The sequence below is a fragment of the Pleurodeles waltl genome, chromosome 1_2 (assembly GCF_031143425.1).
Source record: "Pleurodeles waltl isolate 20211129_DDA chromosome 1_2, aPleWal1.hap1.20221129, whole genome shotgun sequence".
Lineage (NCBI taxonomy): Eukaryota > Metazoa > Chordata > Amphibia > Caudata > Salamandridae > Pleurodeles > Pleurodeles waltl.
The window spans coordinates 882,202,894-882,222,687 of NC_090437.1; the positions used below are offsets into that span (position 1 = coordinate 882,202,894).

At 48.4% G+C, this 19,794-nt stretch overlaps 1 protein-coding gene across 1 annotated transcript in view; it reads left to right on the forward strand.

The window, feature by feature from the left end:
• TRAPPC11 (trafficking protein particle complex subunit 11) overlaps nucleotides 1–19,794 on the forward strand; it is a 550,973-nt gene that overhangs the window by 297,644 nt on the left and 233,535 nt on the right. Inside the window, exon 24 of the mRNA XM_069199334.1 lies at nucleotides 7,380–7,445. Coding sequence (XP_069055435.1) covers nucleotides 7,380–7,445 — 66 coding nt within the window. The remainder of the gene's footprint in view (nucleotides 1–7,379; nucleotides 7,446–19,794) is intronic.

The following is a 19,794-nucleotide window of genomic DNA, read 5'->3' on the forward strand; positions in this document are numbered from 1 at the left end:
CCCAAAACACAACGTGGACACATCACATTTTTTTATAAAAAGCAGTGCCTACCTGTGGATTTTGGCCTGTAGCTCAGCCGACACCTGAGGAAACCTAGCAAACCAGTGCATTTTTGAAAACTAGAAACCCAGGGGAATCCAAGATGGGGTGACTTGCGGGGCTCTGACCAGGTTATGTTACCCAGAATCCTTTGCAAACATCAAAATTTGGCCCAAAAAACACTTTTTCCTCTCATTTCGGTGACAGAAAGTTCTGGAATCTGAGAGGAGCCACAAATTTTCTTCCACCCAGCGTTCCCCTAAGTCTCTCGATAAAAATGGTACATCACTTCTGTGGGTAGGCCTAGCGCCCACAAAAGGAAATGGCCCAAAACACAACGTGGACACAACATATTTTTTCACAGAAAACAGAGGTGTTTTTTGCAAGGTGCCTACCTGTGGTGTTTGGCCTGTAGCTCAGCCGGCCCCAGGGGGGGGGGGGGCAGAAATGCCCTAAAATAAATTTGCCCCCCCAACCCCCACCCTCCCCCGCCGGGAGCGACCCTTGCCTACGGGGTCGCTCCCCCTGCGTGACATTGGCACCAAAAAACAAATCCCCGGTGCCTAGTGGTTTCTGCCCCCTTGGGGGCAGCTTGACCTAAACTCAGCCAATCTGCCCCCAAGGGGGGCAGAAATGGCCTAAAATAAATTTGCCCCCCAACCCCCACCACCCCCCCCGGAGCGACCCTTGCCTACGGGGTCGCTCCCCCTGCGTGACATTGGCGCCAAAAAACAAATCCCCGGTGCCTAGTGGTTTCTGCCCCCTTGGGGGCAGATTGACCTAAAATTTGCCAATCTGCCCCCAGGGGGGCAGAAATGGTCTAAATACAATTTGCCCCCCCAGGGGAGCGACCCTTGCCTGATGGGTCGCTCCCCATCTCTAAAAAAAGAAACAACAAAAAAAAAAACACACAAAAAAAAAATTGCCCTGGTGCCTAGAGTGTTCTGCCCCCCCCCCCCGGGGGCAGTTCGGCCTAATAATAGGCCGATCTGTCCCCCGGGGGGCCAAAAATGGCCTAAAATAAATTTGCCCCCCCAACCCCCATCCCCCCCCCGGGAGCGACCCTTGCCTACGGGGTTGCTCCCCCTGCGTGACATTGGCGCCAAAAAACAAATCCCCGGTGCCTAGTGGTTTCTGCCCCCTTGGGGGCAGATTGACCTAAAATTGGCCAATCTGCCCCCAGGAGGGCAGAAATGGTCTAAATACAATTTGCCCCCCCAGGGGAGCGACCCTTGCCTGATGGGTCGCTCCCCATCTCTAAAAAAAGAAACAAAAAAAAAAAATAACACACAAAAAAAAAATTGCCCTGGTGCCTAGAGTGTTCTGCCCCCCCCGGGGGGCAGTTCGGCCTAATAATAGGCCGATCTGTCCCCCGGGGGGGCAGAAATGGCCTAAAATAAATTTGCCCCCCCCCCCGGGAGCGACCCTTGCCTACGGGGTCGCTCCCCCTGCGTGACATTGGCGCTAAAAAACAAATCCCCGGTGCCTAGTGGTTTCTGCCCCCTTGGGGGCAGATTGACCTAAAATTGGCCAATCTGCCCCCAGGGGGGCAGAAATGGTCTAAATACAATTTGCCCCCCCAGGGGAGCGACCCTTGCCTGATGGGTCGCTCCCCATCTCTAAAAAAAGAAACAACAAAAAAAAAAAACACAAAAAAAAAATTGCCCTGGCGCCTAGAGTGTTCTGCCCCCCCCGGGGGCAGTTCGGCCTAATAATAGGCCGATCTGTCCCCCGGGGGGGCAGAAATGGCCTAAGATAAATTTGCCCCCCCAACCCCCCCCCCGGAGCGACCCTTGCCTACGGGGTCGCTCCCCCTGCGTGACATTGGCGCCAAAAAACAAATCCCCGGTGCCTAGTGGTTTCTGCCCCCTTGGGGGCAGATTGACTTAAAATTGGCCAATCTGCCCCCAGGGGGGCAGAAATGGTCTAAATACAATTTGCCCCCCCCAGGGGAGCGACCCTTGCCTGATGGGTCGCTCCCCATCTCTAAAAAAAGAAACAACAAAAAAAAAAAACACAAAAAAAAAATTGCCCTGGCGCCTAGAGTGTTCTGCCCCCCCCCCCCCCGGGGGCAGTTCGGCCTAATAATAGGCCGATCTGTCCCCCGGGGGGCAGAAATGGCCTAAAATAAATTTGCCCCCCCAACCTCCACCCCCCCCCCGGGAGCGACCCTTGCCTACGGGGTCGCTCCCCCTGTTTGACATTGGCGCCAAAAAAACAAATCCCCGGTGCCTAGTGGTTTCTGCCCCCTAGGGGGAAGATTGACCTAAAATTGGCCAATCTGCCCCCAGGGGGGCAGAAATGGTCTAAATACAATTTGCCCCCCCCCCAGGGGAGCGACCCTTGCCTGATGGGTCGCTCCCCATCTCTAAAAAAAGAAACAACAAAAAAAAAACACAAAAAAAAAATTGCCCTGGCGCCTAGAGTGTTCTGCCCCCCCCCCGGGGGCAGTTCGGCCTAAAAATAGGCCGATCTGTCCCCCGGGGGGGCAGAAATGGCCTAAAATAAATTTGCCCCCCCAACCCCCACACCCCCCCCGGGAGCGACCCTTGCCTACGGGGTCGCTCCCCCTGCGTGACATTGGCGCCAAAAAACAAATCCCCGGTGCCTTGTGGTTTCTGCCCCCTTGGGGGCAGATTGACCTAAAATTGGCCAATCTGCCCCCAGGGGGGCAGAAATGGTCTAAATACAATTTGCCCCCCCAGGGGAGCGACCCTTGCCTGATGGGTCGCTCGCTCCCCATCTCTAAAAAAAGAAACAACAAAAAAAAAAACACACAAAAAAAAAAATGCCCTGGTGCCTAGAGTGTTCAGCCCCCCCCGGGGGGCAGTTCGGCCTAATAATAGGCCGATCTGTCCCCCGGGGGGGCAGAAATGGCCTAAAATAAATTTGCCCCCCAACCCCCACCCCCCCACCCCCCCCCCGGGAGCGACCCTTGCCTACGGGGTCGCTCCCCCTGCGTGACATTGGCGCTAAAAAACAAATCCCCGGTGCCTAGTGGTTTCTGCCCCCTTGGGGGCAGATTGACCTAAAATTGGCCAATCTGCCCCCAGGGGGGCAGAAATGGTCTAAATACAATTTGCCCCCCCATGGGAGCGACCCTTGCCTGATGGGTCGCTCCCCATCTCTAAAAAAAGAAACAACAAAAAAAAAAACACAAAAAAAAAATTGCCCTGGCGCCTCGAGTGTTCTGCCCCCCCCCGGGGGCAGTTCGGCCTAATAATAGGCCGATCTGTCCCCCGGGGGGGCAGAAATGGCCTAAAATAAATTTCCCCCCCCCCGGAGCGACCCTTGCCTACGGGGCCGCTCCCCCTGCGTGACATTGGCGCCAAAAAACAAATCCCCGGTGCCTAGTGGTTTCTGCCCCCTAGGGGGCAGATTGACCTAAAATTGGCCAATCTGCCCCCAGGGGGGCAGAAATGGTCTAAATACAATTTGCCCCCCCAGGGGAGCGACCCTTGCCTGATGGGTCGCTCCCCATCTCTAAAAAAAGAAACAACAAAAAAAAAAAACACAAAAAAAAAATTGCCCTGGCGCCTAGAGTGTTCTGCCCCCCCCCCCCCCGGGGGCAGTTCGGCCTAAAAATAGGCCGATCTGTCCCCCGGGGGGGCAGAAATGGCCTAAAATAAATTTGCCCCCCCAACCCCCACACCCCCCCCCCGGAGCGACCCTTGCCTACGGGGTCGCTCCCCCTGCGTGACATTGGCGCCAAAAAACAAATCCCCGGTGCCTTGTGGTTTCTGCCCCCTTGGGGGCAGATTGACCCAAAATTGGCCAATCTGCCCCCAGGGGGGCAGAAATGGTCTAAATACAATTTGCCCCCCCAGGGGAGCGACCCTTGCCTGATGGGTCGCTCCCCATCTCTAAAAAAAGAAACAACAACAAAAAAAAAAAAAAAAAAAAAAAATTGCCCTGGCGCCTAGAGTGTTCTGCCCCCCCCCCGGGGGCAGTTCGGCCTAATAATAGGCCGATCTGTCCCCCGGGGGGGGCAGAAATGGCCTAAAATAAATTTGCCCCCCCAACCCCCACCCCCCCCCGGGAGCGACCCTTGCCTACGGGGTCGCTCCCCCTGCGTGACATTGGCGCCAAAAAACAAATCCCCGGTGCCTAGTGGTTTCTGCCCCCTAGGGGGCAGATTGACCTAAAATTGGCCAATCTGCCCCCAGGGGGGCAGAAATGGTCTAAATACAATTTGCCCCCCCCAGGGGAGCGACCCTTGCCTGATGGGTCGCTCCCCATCTCTAAAAAAAGAAACAACAAAAAAAAAAAACACAAAAAAAAAATTGCCCTGGCGCCTAGAGTGTTCTGCCCCCCCCCCCGGGGGCAGTTCGGCCTAAAAATAGGCCGATCTGTCCCCCGGGGGGGCAGAAATGGCCTAAAATAAATTTGCCCCCCCAACCGGCACCCCCCCCCCCCGGGAGCGACCCTTGCCTACGGGGTCGCTCCCCCTGCGTGACATTGGCGCCAAAAAACAAATCCCCGGTGCCTAGTGGTTTCTGCCCCCTAGGGGGCAGATTGACCTAAAATTGGCCAATCTGCCCCCAGGGGGGCAGAAATGGTCTAAATACAATTTGCCCCCCCCAGGGGAGCGACCCTTGCCTGATGGGTCGCTCCCCATCTCTAAAAAAAGAAACAACAAAAAAAAAAAACACAAAAAAAAAAATTGCCCTGGCGCCTAGAGTGTTCTGCCCCCCCCCCGGGGGCAGTTCGGCCTAAAAATAGGCCGATCTGTCCCCCGGGGGGGCAGAAATGGCCTAAAATAAATTTGCCCCCCCAACCGGCACCCCCCCCCCCCGGGAGCGACCCTTGCCTACGGGGTCGCTCCCCCTGCGTGACATTGGCGCCAAAAAACAAATCCCCGGTGCCTTGTGGTTTCTGCCCCCTTGGGGGCAGATTGACCTAAAATTGGCCAATCTGCCCCCAGGGGGGCAGAAATGGTCTAAATACAATTTGTCCCCCCAGGGGAGCGACCCTTGCCTGATGGGTCGCTCCCCATCTCTAAAAAAAGAAACAACAAAAAAAAAAAACACAAAAAAAAAATTGCCCTGGCGCCTAGAGTGTTCTGCCCCCCCCTGGGGGCAGTTCGGCCTAATAATAGGCCGATCTGTCCCCCGGGGAGGCAGAAATGGCCTAAAATAAATTTGCCCCCCCACCCCCCCCCCCCCCCCGGGAGCGACCCTTGCCTACGGGGTCGCTCCCCCTGCGTGACATTGGCGCCAAAAAACAAATCCCCGGTGCCTAGTGGTTTCTGCCCCCTTGGGGGCAGATTGACCTAAAATCGGCCAATCTGCCCCCAGGGGGGCAGAAATGGTCTAAATACAATTTGCCCCCCAGGGGAGCGACCCTTGCCTGATGGGTCGCTCCCCATCTCTAAAAAAAAAAAAAAAAAGAACAAAAAAAAAAACCACAAAAAAAAAATTTGCCCTGGCACCTAGAGGTTTCTTCCCCCCCTGGGGGCAGATCGGCCTAATAATAGGCCGATCTGCCCCCAGGGGGGGCAGAAAAGGCCTTCCCAAAAAATTGCCCCCCCTGGGAGCGACCCTTGCCAAAGGGGTCGCTTTGTTGCGTGACATTCGCGCGCAAAAACAAACTCCCTGGTGTCTAATGGTTTCTGCCCCCCTTGGGGGCAGATTGGCCTTATCAAAATAGGCCAATCTGCCCCCAAGGGGGGCAGAAATGGCCTAAATATATATTGCCCCGTAGGGGAGCGACCCTTGCCTAAAGGATCGCTCCCCACCTAAAAAAAAAGAATTCATCACAAAAAAACAAAAAAACAAAAAATGGTCCCTGGTGCCTAGAGGTTTCTGCCCCCCTGGGGGCAGATCGGCCTAATAATAGGCCAATCTGCCCCCAGGGGGGGCAGAAAAGGCCTTCCTAAAAAAATGCCCCCCTGGGAGCGACCCTTGCCCAAGGGGTCGCTCCCTTTTGCCAATTTCAAGAAAAAAAAAAAAATCCCTGGTGTCTAGTGGGGTTTCAAAAGCCGGATTGCAAGCAATCCAGCTTTTGAAACCTGTGAGAGACTTCAAAGGGAAGGAAATACATTTCCTTCCCTTTGAAGCCTCTCGGGGCCTCCACCATGGGATTGAAAAAGAAATGCAAAAGCATTTCTTTTTCAATCGCGCTGGAAGCTCTGCTTCCAGCGCGATGGGGGAGACCCTGTGACTAATCAGCACGCGCTCGCGCGCTGACGTCACAGGGGGGGTTGGGGGGGGTCGGGGGTGGGAGGGGAAGGGCTTCCCCTTCCATCCCTGACTTGGGGGGTGGGGGGGAACCCCACAGAGGGAGCGAGAGCGCTCCTTCTGGGCTGTGTGCCGAGGACGTAGTGGTTACGTCCTCGGCACAGCAGCACTGTGCCGCAGGACGTAACCACTACGTCCGCGGCACAGAAGGGGTTAAGCTGCCAAGTGTTCCTAAAGAGCTGCATGACTGTAAATCTTTGCATTTGCAGTTTTTCTGATTCCTTAGGGCAAAGATAGCTGATGTGCATTAAACTCCTCCCCTCTTGAGCCAGTTAATAAAACCTCAGTGGAACCACTAAGTTCTCAAGTTTTGCCTAAACTTGAGATTGTTTTTATGGTATGTGTATGAGTCTGTCTCAGTTCTACAAGAAGTGCAAGTATTCCTTTACATTTTCCTTAACGTTTATGTATCACAAATTGTCATTTCTTTTTTATTACCACTATTGTAAAAAAGTGCTTGCAAAGTTGGGAGAAGTGCACAACCTTCAGGAAATTTGTGTATGTCATCCAAACTTCACTTAGGTTGAGTAGTTCCTGCAAAAACAGTGTTTATTCACTTTTTTCTTTTTTGAAGAACACTGTTACATTTTTTTTACTTGGTAATTCAGTCATTAAAAGTAGACTTTGCTCTTTTCCCCCCACTTTTAGAGATTTTTATTCTATCCATTGTTTCTTTTTTTGTCTGCATAAATTTTAATTTAATTTTATTCCCAACCCAGGATCAAAACAGAGATATAGTTGATGGTGAAGATAAAAGCTGAAGTAGGATGGAGAATAAGTCTAAAGATGCGGTATTACGCGGTACACACAAACAGCCATAAATTAAGTGGATCATCAGGGGACACTGAAAGTATTGCTGACAACTCCGTTTGTGCATAGAGGTCACAGGTTCAAACCTTAGAGGGTTTCTCATTCTGCTGAGGCTATTAAAATAGAATCCCATTTAGAAACTATTGTATGTAGCATTGGATAAATGCAGCAGCAGAATACCAAATTATCATTGAGTACAATAAAAATGCGTACATGGGTCCTTAAACCTTTTAACAGAATGCTAACAAAAAATGCAAAAAATAAGTGGTATTCTCACTTTTTTGTTGCAGGATGAAACTGTTACCATTGAAACTGTTTTTCCATTTGAAGTAGCTACAAAGTTTGTGTCGACAAAGGTAAGCAGCTGTCCATGAAAACAGTTGTATGCTTTTCCTTCAAAACCATTGATTCCTATATAGTCTGTAACAAAATTTCCTTTCCAGATTGTTTATCTTTTTATGTCATTGTTTTTGCTGGTATGGGTCTTATCACTGTGAAAGTGCTATTCATCCTTCACAGTGCCCTGCCCCTGAAAACACAAAGTACTAAATTGGTTGCACCAATTTGGCTATTTACCTTCCTGGTAAAGCTTTGTTAAGATAAGCTTTGTTAAGTTGGCTTTAAAAATTAGACTTTTCCCGCTGCAGTGTTTTTTCACCTTCGGATCAGGTTGCTCTTAAGCCTTCATACCTTTTTCCCACCAAAGGCAACCGGAACAAATGTACAACCCTTTTCCACCCAGATTTTGGGGCTGTAAAGATACCCTGGACTTACAGATTCCCTTGGAGGAAACTGAGAACATAGCTAAAAAAAATTGATTAAAAAAAAAAAAAGAAATAAATGAGCTCTGAAAGAAAACATATATTTTGTATCTAAAATGACATCAACAAAAGGTCTGTAGTGCTGAAAACTAGATAGAATTTCAAATTCAGAAAGGGACCATTCATGTAGGTGGTCCATGCTTTCTGAAAGAAACTAATAGTCGAAAATAGGAAGGAAAAAATAGCAATTGTGACAGTCTTCTTATTTGTACATTGTTGCCCAGGAGGCTAGTTTAGAAATGTAACATACCTATATATCCGTCAGACACTTCTGGTATAATCTAATAATGAAGAGTAATGAAGAATAAAGGAGAGGCAGGAAATCTATGCATTTTTAAAATGTGCTTAAGATGCTGAGTGTAGGAATAGTGGTTATTTGTACAACTCTGAATATAGGGTTAGCCATGCTGTCATGTGATTTAGAGTACACTTTGCCCAATGTCCTATTTTGTGCGCACTGGCTTACATTTGCAACATCAGAGAGACACTCAATTGATAATAACAAAGTTCCTACTATTCTGTATTCCCACATTTGTCCATTATAAAAAATGGTACCTCACTTCTTTGGATAGTCCTGTCAACTGTGACAGGAACAGCCTCAAAAAGCAATATGGAGACATCAGGTTTTTGGCTTGAAAATTGACACATGTTGGTGATGGCTGCAGTACTTGGTCCTGGGTTCAGCCTCCACCCAGGGAAATATACTAAACCCAGACATCTGAAAACTTGACCACCGTGGGAGTCAAGGGTGGTGTGACTTGTATGGATTTCAATAGGTTTTCTTACCGAGAATTCCATGTTTACCCCAAACTTTGGGTAAAATCTTTCATTTTCCTCACATTACAGTAAAGGAAAGTTCAGGAATCTGCAGAAATCCCCAGAATTCCAACCACAGTGTTCTCACCCTTCTCCCAGTAAACTAGCACCCCAGTTGTGTGGCTGGGCCAGCTGCCTGCAAAGGAAATGGGTGAAAACTATCAGCATATGAAGTCAATGTGGTATTTGCACGATTCACTCTTGTCTCAGGTTCTCTCAGGTCAGTAAAAACACAGTGGTTCAAATCTAATTTAGGAAGAAAAACAATCTTGGATTATAATACTTCTTTGGTTGAGAACTATTAGAAGGATTTTCCAAATTAGATAAAAAACATTTGAAAGGTTCTTAACTGGTCAGGTACTGAGCCATTGATGGAGTGTGTCGATGTGCAGCCCTTTAAAGCCACTTATTAGCTATTAATCTGATTACTTCTTGTCTGTCAGTTTCCCAGAGCTTCACCTTTGTTTGATTTACAGTGAAGAAAGTTGGATAATACAAGCCTGACTGAGATGGGCACTAGGGACAGTAACAAAGATTGTCCTGCATCTTTACTTGCAGAGTGCAAGCTCTGCATCAGTGATATGGTTGACTCTTTTCCTCTTTTGCTGGAATGCGGTCAGCTTAGTGTTGCTCGTTCAGCCTTGCAATGTCCTACACAACAGATAAAGTAGAGGATACTACTTCTGTAGCAGTAAAACTATCAAAAACGGCCAACTGAAAATCGGGTAAGTAAATCAGTCTTCTTGTGGTAGTCTGTCAAAAGGCAACAAATGCATTGTATGGATCAGGTCGACAGCCAACTTGCTATACCATGTGTACTTTTTATGACTCGCATTGTACTGTTATATTACCTGGTCATTTTTGTCCTCTCCGTCAATGTACTTGTGATCAAGAACACATTTAGGCTTGAGCACGTTTGCAAAATTACCCCAAAAGGCAATTAAAGAAGTGCTTTCATTGTGACATGTTGTGAGCACATGTATTTACTGAGTATCTGAGAATTCGCTGATACACAATGTCCTGATGTGGACATTTTGGAGCTTTGCAACAAATTTGAATTGTACTGACAGTCAGTGCCAGTTTTGTGCTGGACTGCTCTATTGAAATTATCCACAAAAAGGTGATAACCTGTATGAAGGAGTGATTATGCATGCTCCCTTTCCATATTTTCACTGATTCTCAACATGGAGGAGAACCCTTCAGGAATTATGCAGGCTGTATACAGAAGCAGTGAAACTCTTGCCCAGCTTGTACAGCTTAATGCCCTAACAAGCACTTTTCTTTGGTTTGTATTTCCGGAACAGCAGCTGTCTTTAGCACAGGATCCATGGCTCATCAACTGCTGTATTCTACCCGGTAGTACAAATAACTGGAAACTTGGAAGAAAATATTCCACAGCAGGCCGAATTTTGGAGAATCAGCTGTCGTTGTCTGGATGGTTCTTTAGCAGTCCTGCAGAATTATCTTCCAAATGCAGCATATGCTGCAGAATCAAAAAATTATCTTTGGTCTTGTTCAATGTGAAGTTGGACGTTGCTCAGATCCTACAAGTAGACTACTGAGTTTGTACTGTTGTTCTATACACTATTCCCATATGCAGTGTAATCTGAGAATTGTTTCAACTCACCAGCTGAAGTGGGAGTCCACTAGTGTGCCCTAGAATGAGGTGTGAGAGTGACTCCATTCTCCCTTACACGGTGTTCGACATTAACTTTAGTTTGGTGTGCAATGTCTTAGAGAACCAAATCATCCACAAGGAGATGTAAATAGTCAATGGGCAGAAATATTATCAGTATTGCCTTTAAATCCAGCATCTCCTGAAAGTGGAGGAATTTGTGGCAGAAGTATAGTAGAGGGCTGCCAAGTGAGCATGCTTGGTGTCCTCCGCCTCCACTTCAGATTGGGGCTAAAGAACCATTGTTTCTCAGCTGTACAGATTGTGGTTGCACAGAGCCATCACAACTGCCATGGCCATGCTGGAAGACACTCTCATTTGATGGAATTCCATCAAATTAAAAATCACTTCCAAGTTTTGATCGATGATCCTCCCCCTTAGTTGCTGTCTTCATATGAAAACCAACCTCACAGCTCTCCTCCCTTATTTGAGTTAATGCCTGGGCAGCATTCATCCAACGAGACACCATCACTGTTAACTATCTAAAACTTTATTCCTCAAAAACTGCATGCTAATTAGAATGCAGAGGGACTTGTAGAAATGTTCATGCACTGCCCTGAGAATACTGTGTGTGTAAAATGAACTGAAAGTGAGAACGTGGTGCACTGCTGTGCGAGTCAGAGTTTAGCACAAACGTAATGGAGGCAGCAAAAACAACTAAAGAAGGAAAAACAGTTAGCATTTAGGACTCCTTAATCAGCAAACAAATTCTAAAATTCCTAAAATAGTTCAAAGAAAAAAATACTTCAACTTGCAACACATAAAAAACTGCAATAACAATAAGAATTTAAATGTTTCCCTTGTCTGGCAGAGTGGCTATGGCCCACTGGAATCCCCTTCCATGGGAGGGAAAATGCTGAACCTTTTTATGCTCTCATTGGTCGGCCGACCGCCCATACACATTTATAGATTAAACTTTATTGCTGGGGAAGCTGCTTGGCCCTCGTCTGTCTGGCAAAAAAAAAATACTGGCAAAAAGCAAAAGGGTTTTTCAATATCAGAAAGCACATATTGGCATAGTAGTCCATAGCAATAAAGAAAATTACCTTTTGTGAGAATGTGATTCTTGTGAAAGAGCAGAATGCCATCTCTCATGTTGAAGTTAACCAGTGGCTGAAGTGGGCTGACTCATTATCCCATGTTGAATGCTGTAGTGCAGTGTTTCTTAACCTCACGACTTATGTGACCACCCTCCCCCCCTTAATCATTATTGGAATTCTGTGGCCTCCACTTAATCATTATTGAAATCCAAAGACCTCCACTAAGTCATGAGTGGAAGCCAATGACCTGCCTAAGTAATTTCAATTATGTGAACCACATACAATGCACACAAATACAGAAATAAGCATTCAATAAGCAATTACACTATTTATGAATTATTTAACTCACAAGTATAAAACATTTATTTTTTATTTTTGAGCTTTTCTGAATTCAGTTGAGGCCACCCATCATCTACGGCATGTTCTGTTTGAGTCACTTGCACTCCTTCCATAAATCAACCTGAGGATTCCATTTCTAGCCTCCAGTTTCAAATTTTAATTTTTACATGTAGCTTCTTTATTTATATATACTTTATTAATTTGTTAATATTACTTTTCTAAGCAGTGGCGGACTCTGGAACAGTTGCCATGGACTTGCAGAAATCTCTTGACCACAGATAAAGAATCAGTGCTACAATGTGCAGAAGACACATTTGAAAGACACAACAAGACCAGTGGATGAAAAAGGCTGGTTGAAGGCCCTGTAATACTTCTAGAATGCCATCACTCATATTGAATTTGTGACAATGCTGAGCCCAGTGTCTGAAGTGGGCTTCGCCAGTGCCCTATGCTATAGTGGGCCAAAGACAATTTTTGCGTCCTGTGAAGTCTGCCCTTGTGCGACACGAGGCTGATCTCCCCCACCTACATCCAAAAAATCTTTCCTTGTGGCTTAGTAGGATTCCTGCACAGGAATCACAGACTCGACCATGTACCCCGAGCATGTATCGAAGGTATAAGGGCACTGCTGCAAAGAGGGTGGCACAAACCCACCGGGCAGGACAGACCAAAAAAGCAAAATGCCCTCCATATTTTTTATTCTATTTTTTATTTTTATTTTTTGCCCCCAGGGAAGAGAAAATACATAAGAGGCCAACCATCCTGACCCCTAAAAAAAGTATCCCTGGCATCTAGTGTGTATTCCTGCACCACAGTTCCTTAGCAGCAATAGTTTTGGGAGCAGTGTCACTAAAAATGGGAGAATCTCTTCTTTCCTGCAGTGCCACTCTCATTTATGGGGATGCCCACGGGACGCACAGTGCGCCATCCACCTGCAGCTGGCACTGGCATAATTCGATGGCTGGGTGATTATGCTGACATCATTGAGGGGGTGATACCTAATGCCTAATGTGCAAGTGCTTCCACGTCGCCTCCCATAAAAAAAATTTAAATTAGGGAGGCTTCCGGTGCAAGCGCTATAGGTTTCATTGGAGGCCCCCTAGAAGGACAAGACAGTCACATCCTTTACATTATGGCTGTAATACAGAGGATGTGAACTACTCCTCCTTAGCACTTATGGGGTCAAAATATTCATCTTTTAGATTGCGCCTCAAGGCTATCTTTGGGTATCTCAGAACTCCAAGTGCTCCTTCTTTGTTCCCAGCAAAAATTGTAAAGGGAATCAAAGAAAGGACTGTTCACAACCTTCTGCTTGCTGACAAAAAGACCACCACTTTGGGAGCTAAAGAATGTAGAATAGGCTTGCATTAAATAATAGTTGAACCGCCGCACAAGACCTCCCTTTAATAGTACTAATGGACAAAAGGACACCTCCTGTCTCATTAAGGCGATCCACTTTTCCTCCCATGATGATTGTCAATTATTTGTATTGATGATGATTTGGTGATCATAAATGTAGGAGGCTGGCTCAGTTTATGGTCTACACTTATGGTGTGGCACCCTATACTGAGTCCAGGCAACCCTTAGTGATAATGAATGGGTGTCCAGATAGCAGAAGCTCTCTAGGGGTACCTGAGGCAAGCACTAATCCAGGAGGAATGTAAAGCACTTGCAATACCACAGTAGTCAGGCAGTAACTTAGTCACAAGAAATAAAGGATACTTGTAGGAAACTGACCCTTGTTGCAGTTACCCCCCCCACCACCACCCACTTTTTGCCTGATATTGATGCTGACTTGACTGAGAGTGTGTTGGGATCCTGCTAACCAGGCCCCAGCCCCAGCCCCAGCCCCAGCCCCAGTGTTCTTTCCCTAACACTGTACCATTGTTTCCACAATTAGCAGACCTCTGATACACAGATAAGTCCCTTGTAAATGGTACCAGTGGTACCAAGGGCCCTGTGGCCAGGGAGGGTCCCTAAGTGCTGCAGCCTGTGTTGTGCCACACTAAGGGACCCCTCACCAAACACCTGCACACTACCATTGCCGATTGTGTGCATTGGTGGGGGAGGAAAAGACAGAGTCTACTGGAACCCCTCTCAGGGTGCCATACCCACAAAACACTACCTGTGGCATAGGTAAGTCACCCCTTTAGCAGGTCATACAGCCCTAAGGCAGGGTGCATTAAATGACAGGTGAGGGTATAGCTGCATGAGCAATACGCCCCTACAGTGTCTGAGGCCACAAACAAAGCCTGCTATGGGTGGAGGTGCTTCACACCTCACCCCTACAGGAACTGTAACACCTTGTGGTGACCCTCAAAGGCTCAGGCCTCCTGTTACAGTGCCCCAGGGCACTCCAGCTAGTGGAGATGCCCACCCCCCCGAACAAAGCCCCACTTTTGGCAGCAAGTTCGGCAGGAAACTTAGGAAAAACCAGGAGAAGTGACCATTTCAGCCCTCATACTTGTCCATCCTGTGGTTTTCCGGAACCGACCCCCTGGACCCAGCCTGCAGCATCTAAGTGACCCCCGGGATCCCCTCATAGGAAAGCATTGGGAGCCTGACGCTGTGTTTTCACACTGCACCCAGCCACTCCCACGTCACTGAGGGTGTGTGTTTGGTGCCTCCCTGTGCTCCCCCCCCCCCCGGTGCTCCTTTAAACCCCCCAGGTCTGCACTCTGAAGACACAGATACTTACCTGCAAGGAGAGCTGAATCTGAGTGCCCACAGTCTCCATAGGAGCCCATGTTAAATTTGCCTCATCTTTGACCTCTGCACCCGGCCGGCCCCTTATTACTGGTGGTGGGTGTTTGGGGTTAACTTGAACCCCAACCTGTGGACTTCCTAACCCCCAGAGACTGGAACTATAAGTTGTGTACTTACCTGTAAAACGTACTAGCTTTTCTTCCCCCCAGGAACTGTCCCGAAAATTGCACTGTCAACTTTTAAAACACATTATTGCCATTCATTCAAAAACTGTACAACTTACCAATTCCAATCAAAGTAGAACTGATACATACGTGAAACACTTACTTATTTATGTACTTATCAGCAACTTGACTCTTGTGGTTCTAGAAATAAATTAACTAAAGATATTTTTGCTATATAAAAAACAATTGGTCTGGAGTTAAGTCATTGACTGTGTGCTTCTTCTATTGTCAAATACAACAAATGTTTTGCACTACCCACTGATAAGCCTCACTGCTTGACCACATTACCACATAAGAGAGCATTAGTATTATCTGCTTTAACCTCTATCAAGCTCTAGGGAACACCTGGACTCTGTGCACACTATATCTCATTTTGATACAGTGTATATAGAGCCAGCTTCCTACAATACTTTATTACAGCACTATTACTAAACTGAAATTGATATATCTCCCTTTCAAGATATTACATTAAATTAAACACATAAAATAACCAACAAAAATAGCATAGAAATATGCAGAGCCCTAAGGGAGGGCCAAACCATATACTAAAAAAGTGGAATGTGAAAGTGGAGCTCCAACCAAGGTAAGATTGGTGGTTAGCTAGGGGCTGTGACAAGTTAGAAACCCCAGAGGTAGGTACAGTAGGTGACCCCAGCAACCAGGAGTAAGTATGTCACCCACCCAGTTGTCCCTTAAGCTAACTCAGAAAGCAGTGGTTGGAGATTCTGGAATTCAGGACCCTTTCCAGCAGACCCCGAGCAAATCAACAGGCCAGAGGATTGATGGAGAGTGCTCCTACCCCAGGATACCCAGAACACAGGAGTACCTACACTGAGGACCCAGATGTAGAGGGGAGAACAAACTCTCTCAGAAGACTGTGGGTGCTTCGGATTGTCCAGCTGCTGTCACGACCCATGGACCAGGCCAGTGAAACCCAGGGACGGATTCCAGACTAGGAGGACCTGAAAGTAAGGGGACAGAGCCCAGCACCCAAGTAGGTGCCCAGGTGGTGCAGGTAGCAATGCCCACCCTCCTGAAGATTAAGTTTCTGCAGGTTGGTGGAAGAGGAAATCCAGCTGCGGGGTCAAGGAGTCAGTGAAGATCCCATGGGTCTTCTGTGAGTTGTCTCTTGATGGTCTCCAGTTTGCAGTATGGTCAGTGACCACCCAGATCACCAACAAGCACTGGCAAGTGCAAATGGAAGCAGAAGAGATGTTTGCAAGGTGTGGGGACCAGCAGGGTCCATGAGACTGTACCCAGGAGGGGGAGTCAGAGCTGGCCATCAGCACACAGGAAGGCCAACAGAAGGCAATGGAGCCCCCCTTGGATGTTGCAGAATTCTTGCAGGATCCGGAGAAACAATGTTGTAGTGGGAGCCTTCCCACAAGAAGCAGACTTGTTCGGTTTCAGGTGAAGACCGGTAGCAGTTCCAGAGGCCAGGGGCAGAAGATGTCTTGCAGAGAGTTCCTTGTAGATTCTTGCTCGATGAATCTAAGGACCCACCTGTAAGGGTGCCTTGGCATAACTCCAAAAAGGGTTTGGTCACTCTCTGCAGTGATCTACATATCAGGGGGGGTCAGGGTCGTCACCTGCCTGCCTAACCAACCTGATGCTCCCAGGGCCCCTGCACATCTTGTTTTCAAGACAGCAGAATCAAGTGGCCACCTGGTGGAGCACTGGGCACCTCCCTATGGGAGGAGCTGGAAAGGGGGGGTGGTCACTCCTGTATCCTATGTGTAGTTTCTCACCAGCGCAAGAACCAAGGGGTCCCTGAAATGGTGCAAACCAGATTATGCAAGGAGGGCACCAAATATGTCCTTCAAAGCAGTCTGGTGGTGCTCGGAGGCCACCCTACCCCAGCCCTTAGACACCTAATACACATGGAGAGATGGTCACACCTCTACCTTGCAGGAAATCCTCCAGCCCCTCCAGCCTGAGCCTGGCTCTACAACAGGAGGGCAGAACAGTGTCTGGGGTCAGCAGCAGTGCGAGCAGACAGATGGACCCTGTAAGGCTGCACAGGCAAAACTGGGGGAACCCCTACGGAACCCCCAGAGTACATGGTACCATGCAACTAGCACTGGAATCTGTGTAGTTGCATGATTCCAACTTGTTTGATACCAGGTTTGGAGTAGCCATTATGTAGTTGGACCACTCGTGTTGACCAATGTCCGATACATATCTTAAGATGGTTTCCCTGCACTTACAGAGTCCAGTAATTTGCCTGGGGTCTATCGGGGTATCCTGCTCATGCAAAGGTATCCTCACAAGTAGAGACATGCACTTGCCCTTAGACTGAAGGACTTACCAGAGGGGTGCCTTATAATGTCTAAGTGCAGTGGTACGTTTTGGCAGTGAAAGGGTGCTTGCACCCACCCCTTCTTGCAGGCTGCAATGCTGGCCTGTAGTCACAGTTTGCATGGGCTCCTGTGGGTGCCATATTACATGCTGCAGCCCATAGGGGGGGACCCCTGGTGCACCAATATCCTGGGTATCTAGATATCATATACTAGGGACTTACAGGGGTGCACCATTATGGCTATTGTGGGTGTAAAAAGTAACAATTTAATTTAGGGGAAAGAGCACTGTCACTTGGGGTCCTGGTTAGCAGGATCTCAGTGAACAACAGTCGAAAACACTCTAGGCAAAAAAAGTGGGGAGTACAACAACCAGTACCTAGTTTACTACAATAAATTTGATAGAGACTTATAGCTGCAGTTTCCATACTTTAGAATATTCCCTAGGTGTCAGACTGGATCTGGATTTTTTTTAGCAATCCCCGTTCATACCAGTAGGTGGCATTGTTGGCTCTGCATGTCATCATCAACACTGGAAAGGACATGCTTGGTGCCTATATAGGCGCCACTCCAGCGCGTTGACCTCAGTGCCCTCTTTTCCATGCCATCAGAATGATTCCGGATGAGCTCCCCTCATTGAATTTTTGGGTGATTTGGTTCTTTTCTACCTTTTTGTCAAACGCGACCGCTGTGACTATTTCCACAAAGAAACTAACCGGTTTTAAAACTTGTGGGGCCTGTCACAGGCAGATTTTGGTGACAGACCCCCACTTGATTTGTCTGTGATGGCTGGAATGGGACCACAACTCGACAGTCTGTGTGGATTGCAGGACCATGAATCGGAAGACCTCCCCGAGGAGGGTTATGAAGCGTCTAGTCGCATGCCATGCAACTCCCCGCCGCTCGCCATGCGACTATGCACCACTCCAGGTCCCGTTTATGAGGGAGGGCTTGTGATGCCTCTTGGAGTCCTCACGCCGATCATCATCATGGCACCAGAATCTTGAGGTAAGTACCACACTCTTCAACTTCTCAGCGTTGGTCCCATTCATTGGACAACATGAGGGAACATAGTCACAAATCCAGACCCCCACTTCCAGGTTGTTCCTGTGGAGATGGTGTCTGACACTATGTCCATTCCGAGTTTCCTGGAGCCAGATACCCCAGCCCAACTTCATGAGTTTTTAATGAGGCCATGAGCCTCATTTGTGATCAGTCGAACACCTTTGGAGTGCCTTTGGGTTCGATATATTGAGAAGGGTCTCATACTGGGGCTCCACAAGAATGTCCGACCTCGGTGCCAGTCGGACCCTCAGAATCCGTTGGTGTGTACGGGTCAGACCAAACTACAACTTCACAACTTCCTCCGGGGACCATTCCAGTAGCACATTTCCTGGCACTGCTGGCGCCCATCAGCAGCACTGAACCCATTGTGATTTACACATCCAAGACCGATAGGGGCTGGCTTCGGTCAGGCCCACACTGCCTGAAATAGAGATGAAGTCCTGTTTCCTCAAAAGGCCCTCTGAGGAACATGAATGGAGGGACTCTGAGGATCCCTATGGCTACTCAAACCCCACTAGCAGAGTCAGTGGCCGATGACACATGGTATGAGAACTTGACTGATGCCAATGGTCTGGACACCTCACCACACACTGGCCACCTCTCTTCTCCCACAGTGGATTTGGAGGAAGAAGCTTCCTTTGCAGTGGTGATTCGGAGGGCAGCTGAGGTCCTGGACCTTCAGCTACCTATGGTTGAGGTCAAGACCAATGTCTTGACAGGTGCTTCATTCCGGGGTATCCCCTTCAGAACCCTACTCCTCTTTAATGAAGCCCTCACTTTGTGTCCTGCTCTGGGCCTAGACCAAGCCATCCACAGGCACCCCTCTTGCTGCTTTTGCCCTGTCCCCGGGGACCCAGTCTTCCTCTCCCAGCATCCAACCCCTGGGAGCCTGGTGGTCGAGGCACAACCTCCTGGCAAGTTCCCTACAACACTGCTGGGTAGGGAGTCTAAGAAGGTGGACACCTTCGGAAAGAGGATTTTGTCTCCCACCACTCTGGCCCTGCAGTCCGTGAGCATCACATGCATGTTGGGCCCTTATTTCCACACTGTGTGGGATACGCTTGCGCAGGTGCTGGGGCAAAGTTTACAATCACATTTGATTGGACACAATAGACTTGCTGGGCAGAGCCATTGCTTCCATGGTGGTGGTTCGACATCACACCTGGCTAAGAAAAACTGGCTTTTTGGGCCATGCCCAGGCATCTGTTATGGACATACCCTTCAATTGAACGTGCCTTTTTGGCAACAAGGCAATTCGTTATATGAGCACTACAAAGACAGTAGGGTCACAGCTAGGGCTTTTGGGCTCACCATGGCCCTGCGGTAACCACATTCTGCCTTCCATGCCTTCTTTGGCCGCAGTAGGGGTTATCAGTTGCTTCCATTTTCCCCTTCCTGCCAGGGCCAGCAGGCATGACAGTCCTTTCGTGGACACTGCTCCCACAAACCTCGTGGGACCCAGAGCCGGATGTCGACCCAATCTGTCCCTCCCCCAGTAGCTGCTACCTCAAAGCCTCATTAGTTTGCCCTCCTACCATGATGGGCACCTGGTTGGTGGCAGGTTTCTGCACCACCTGCCCCAGTGGTGAGAAATCTCTTCCGACAAATAGGTGCTTCAGATTTACTGTGTGGCAGTGCTCTGTCTTTCAAACAGACCCTGCACATTTGCCGGTTCTAACGATTGTCTGACAAAAGACCACACCTCTCTCTTGCACTAGGAAG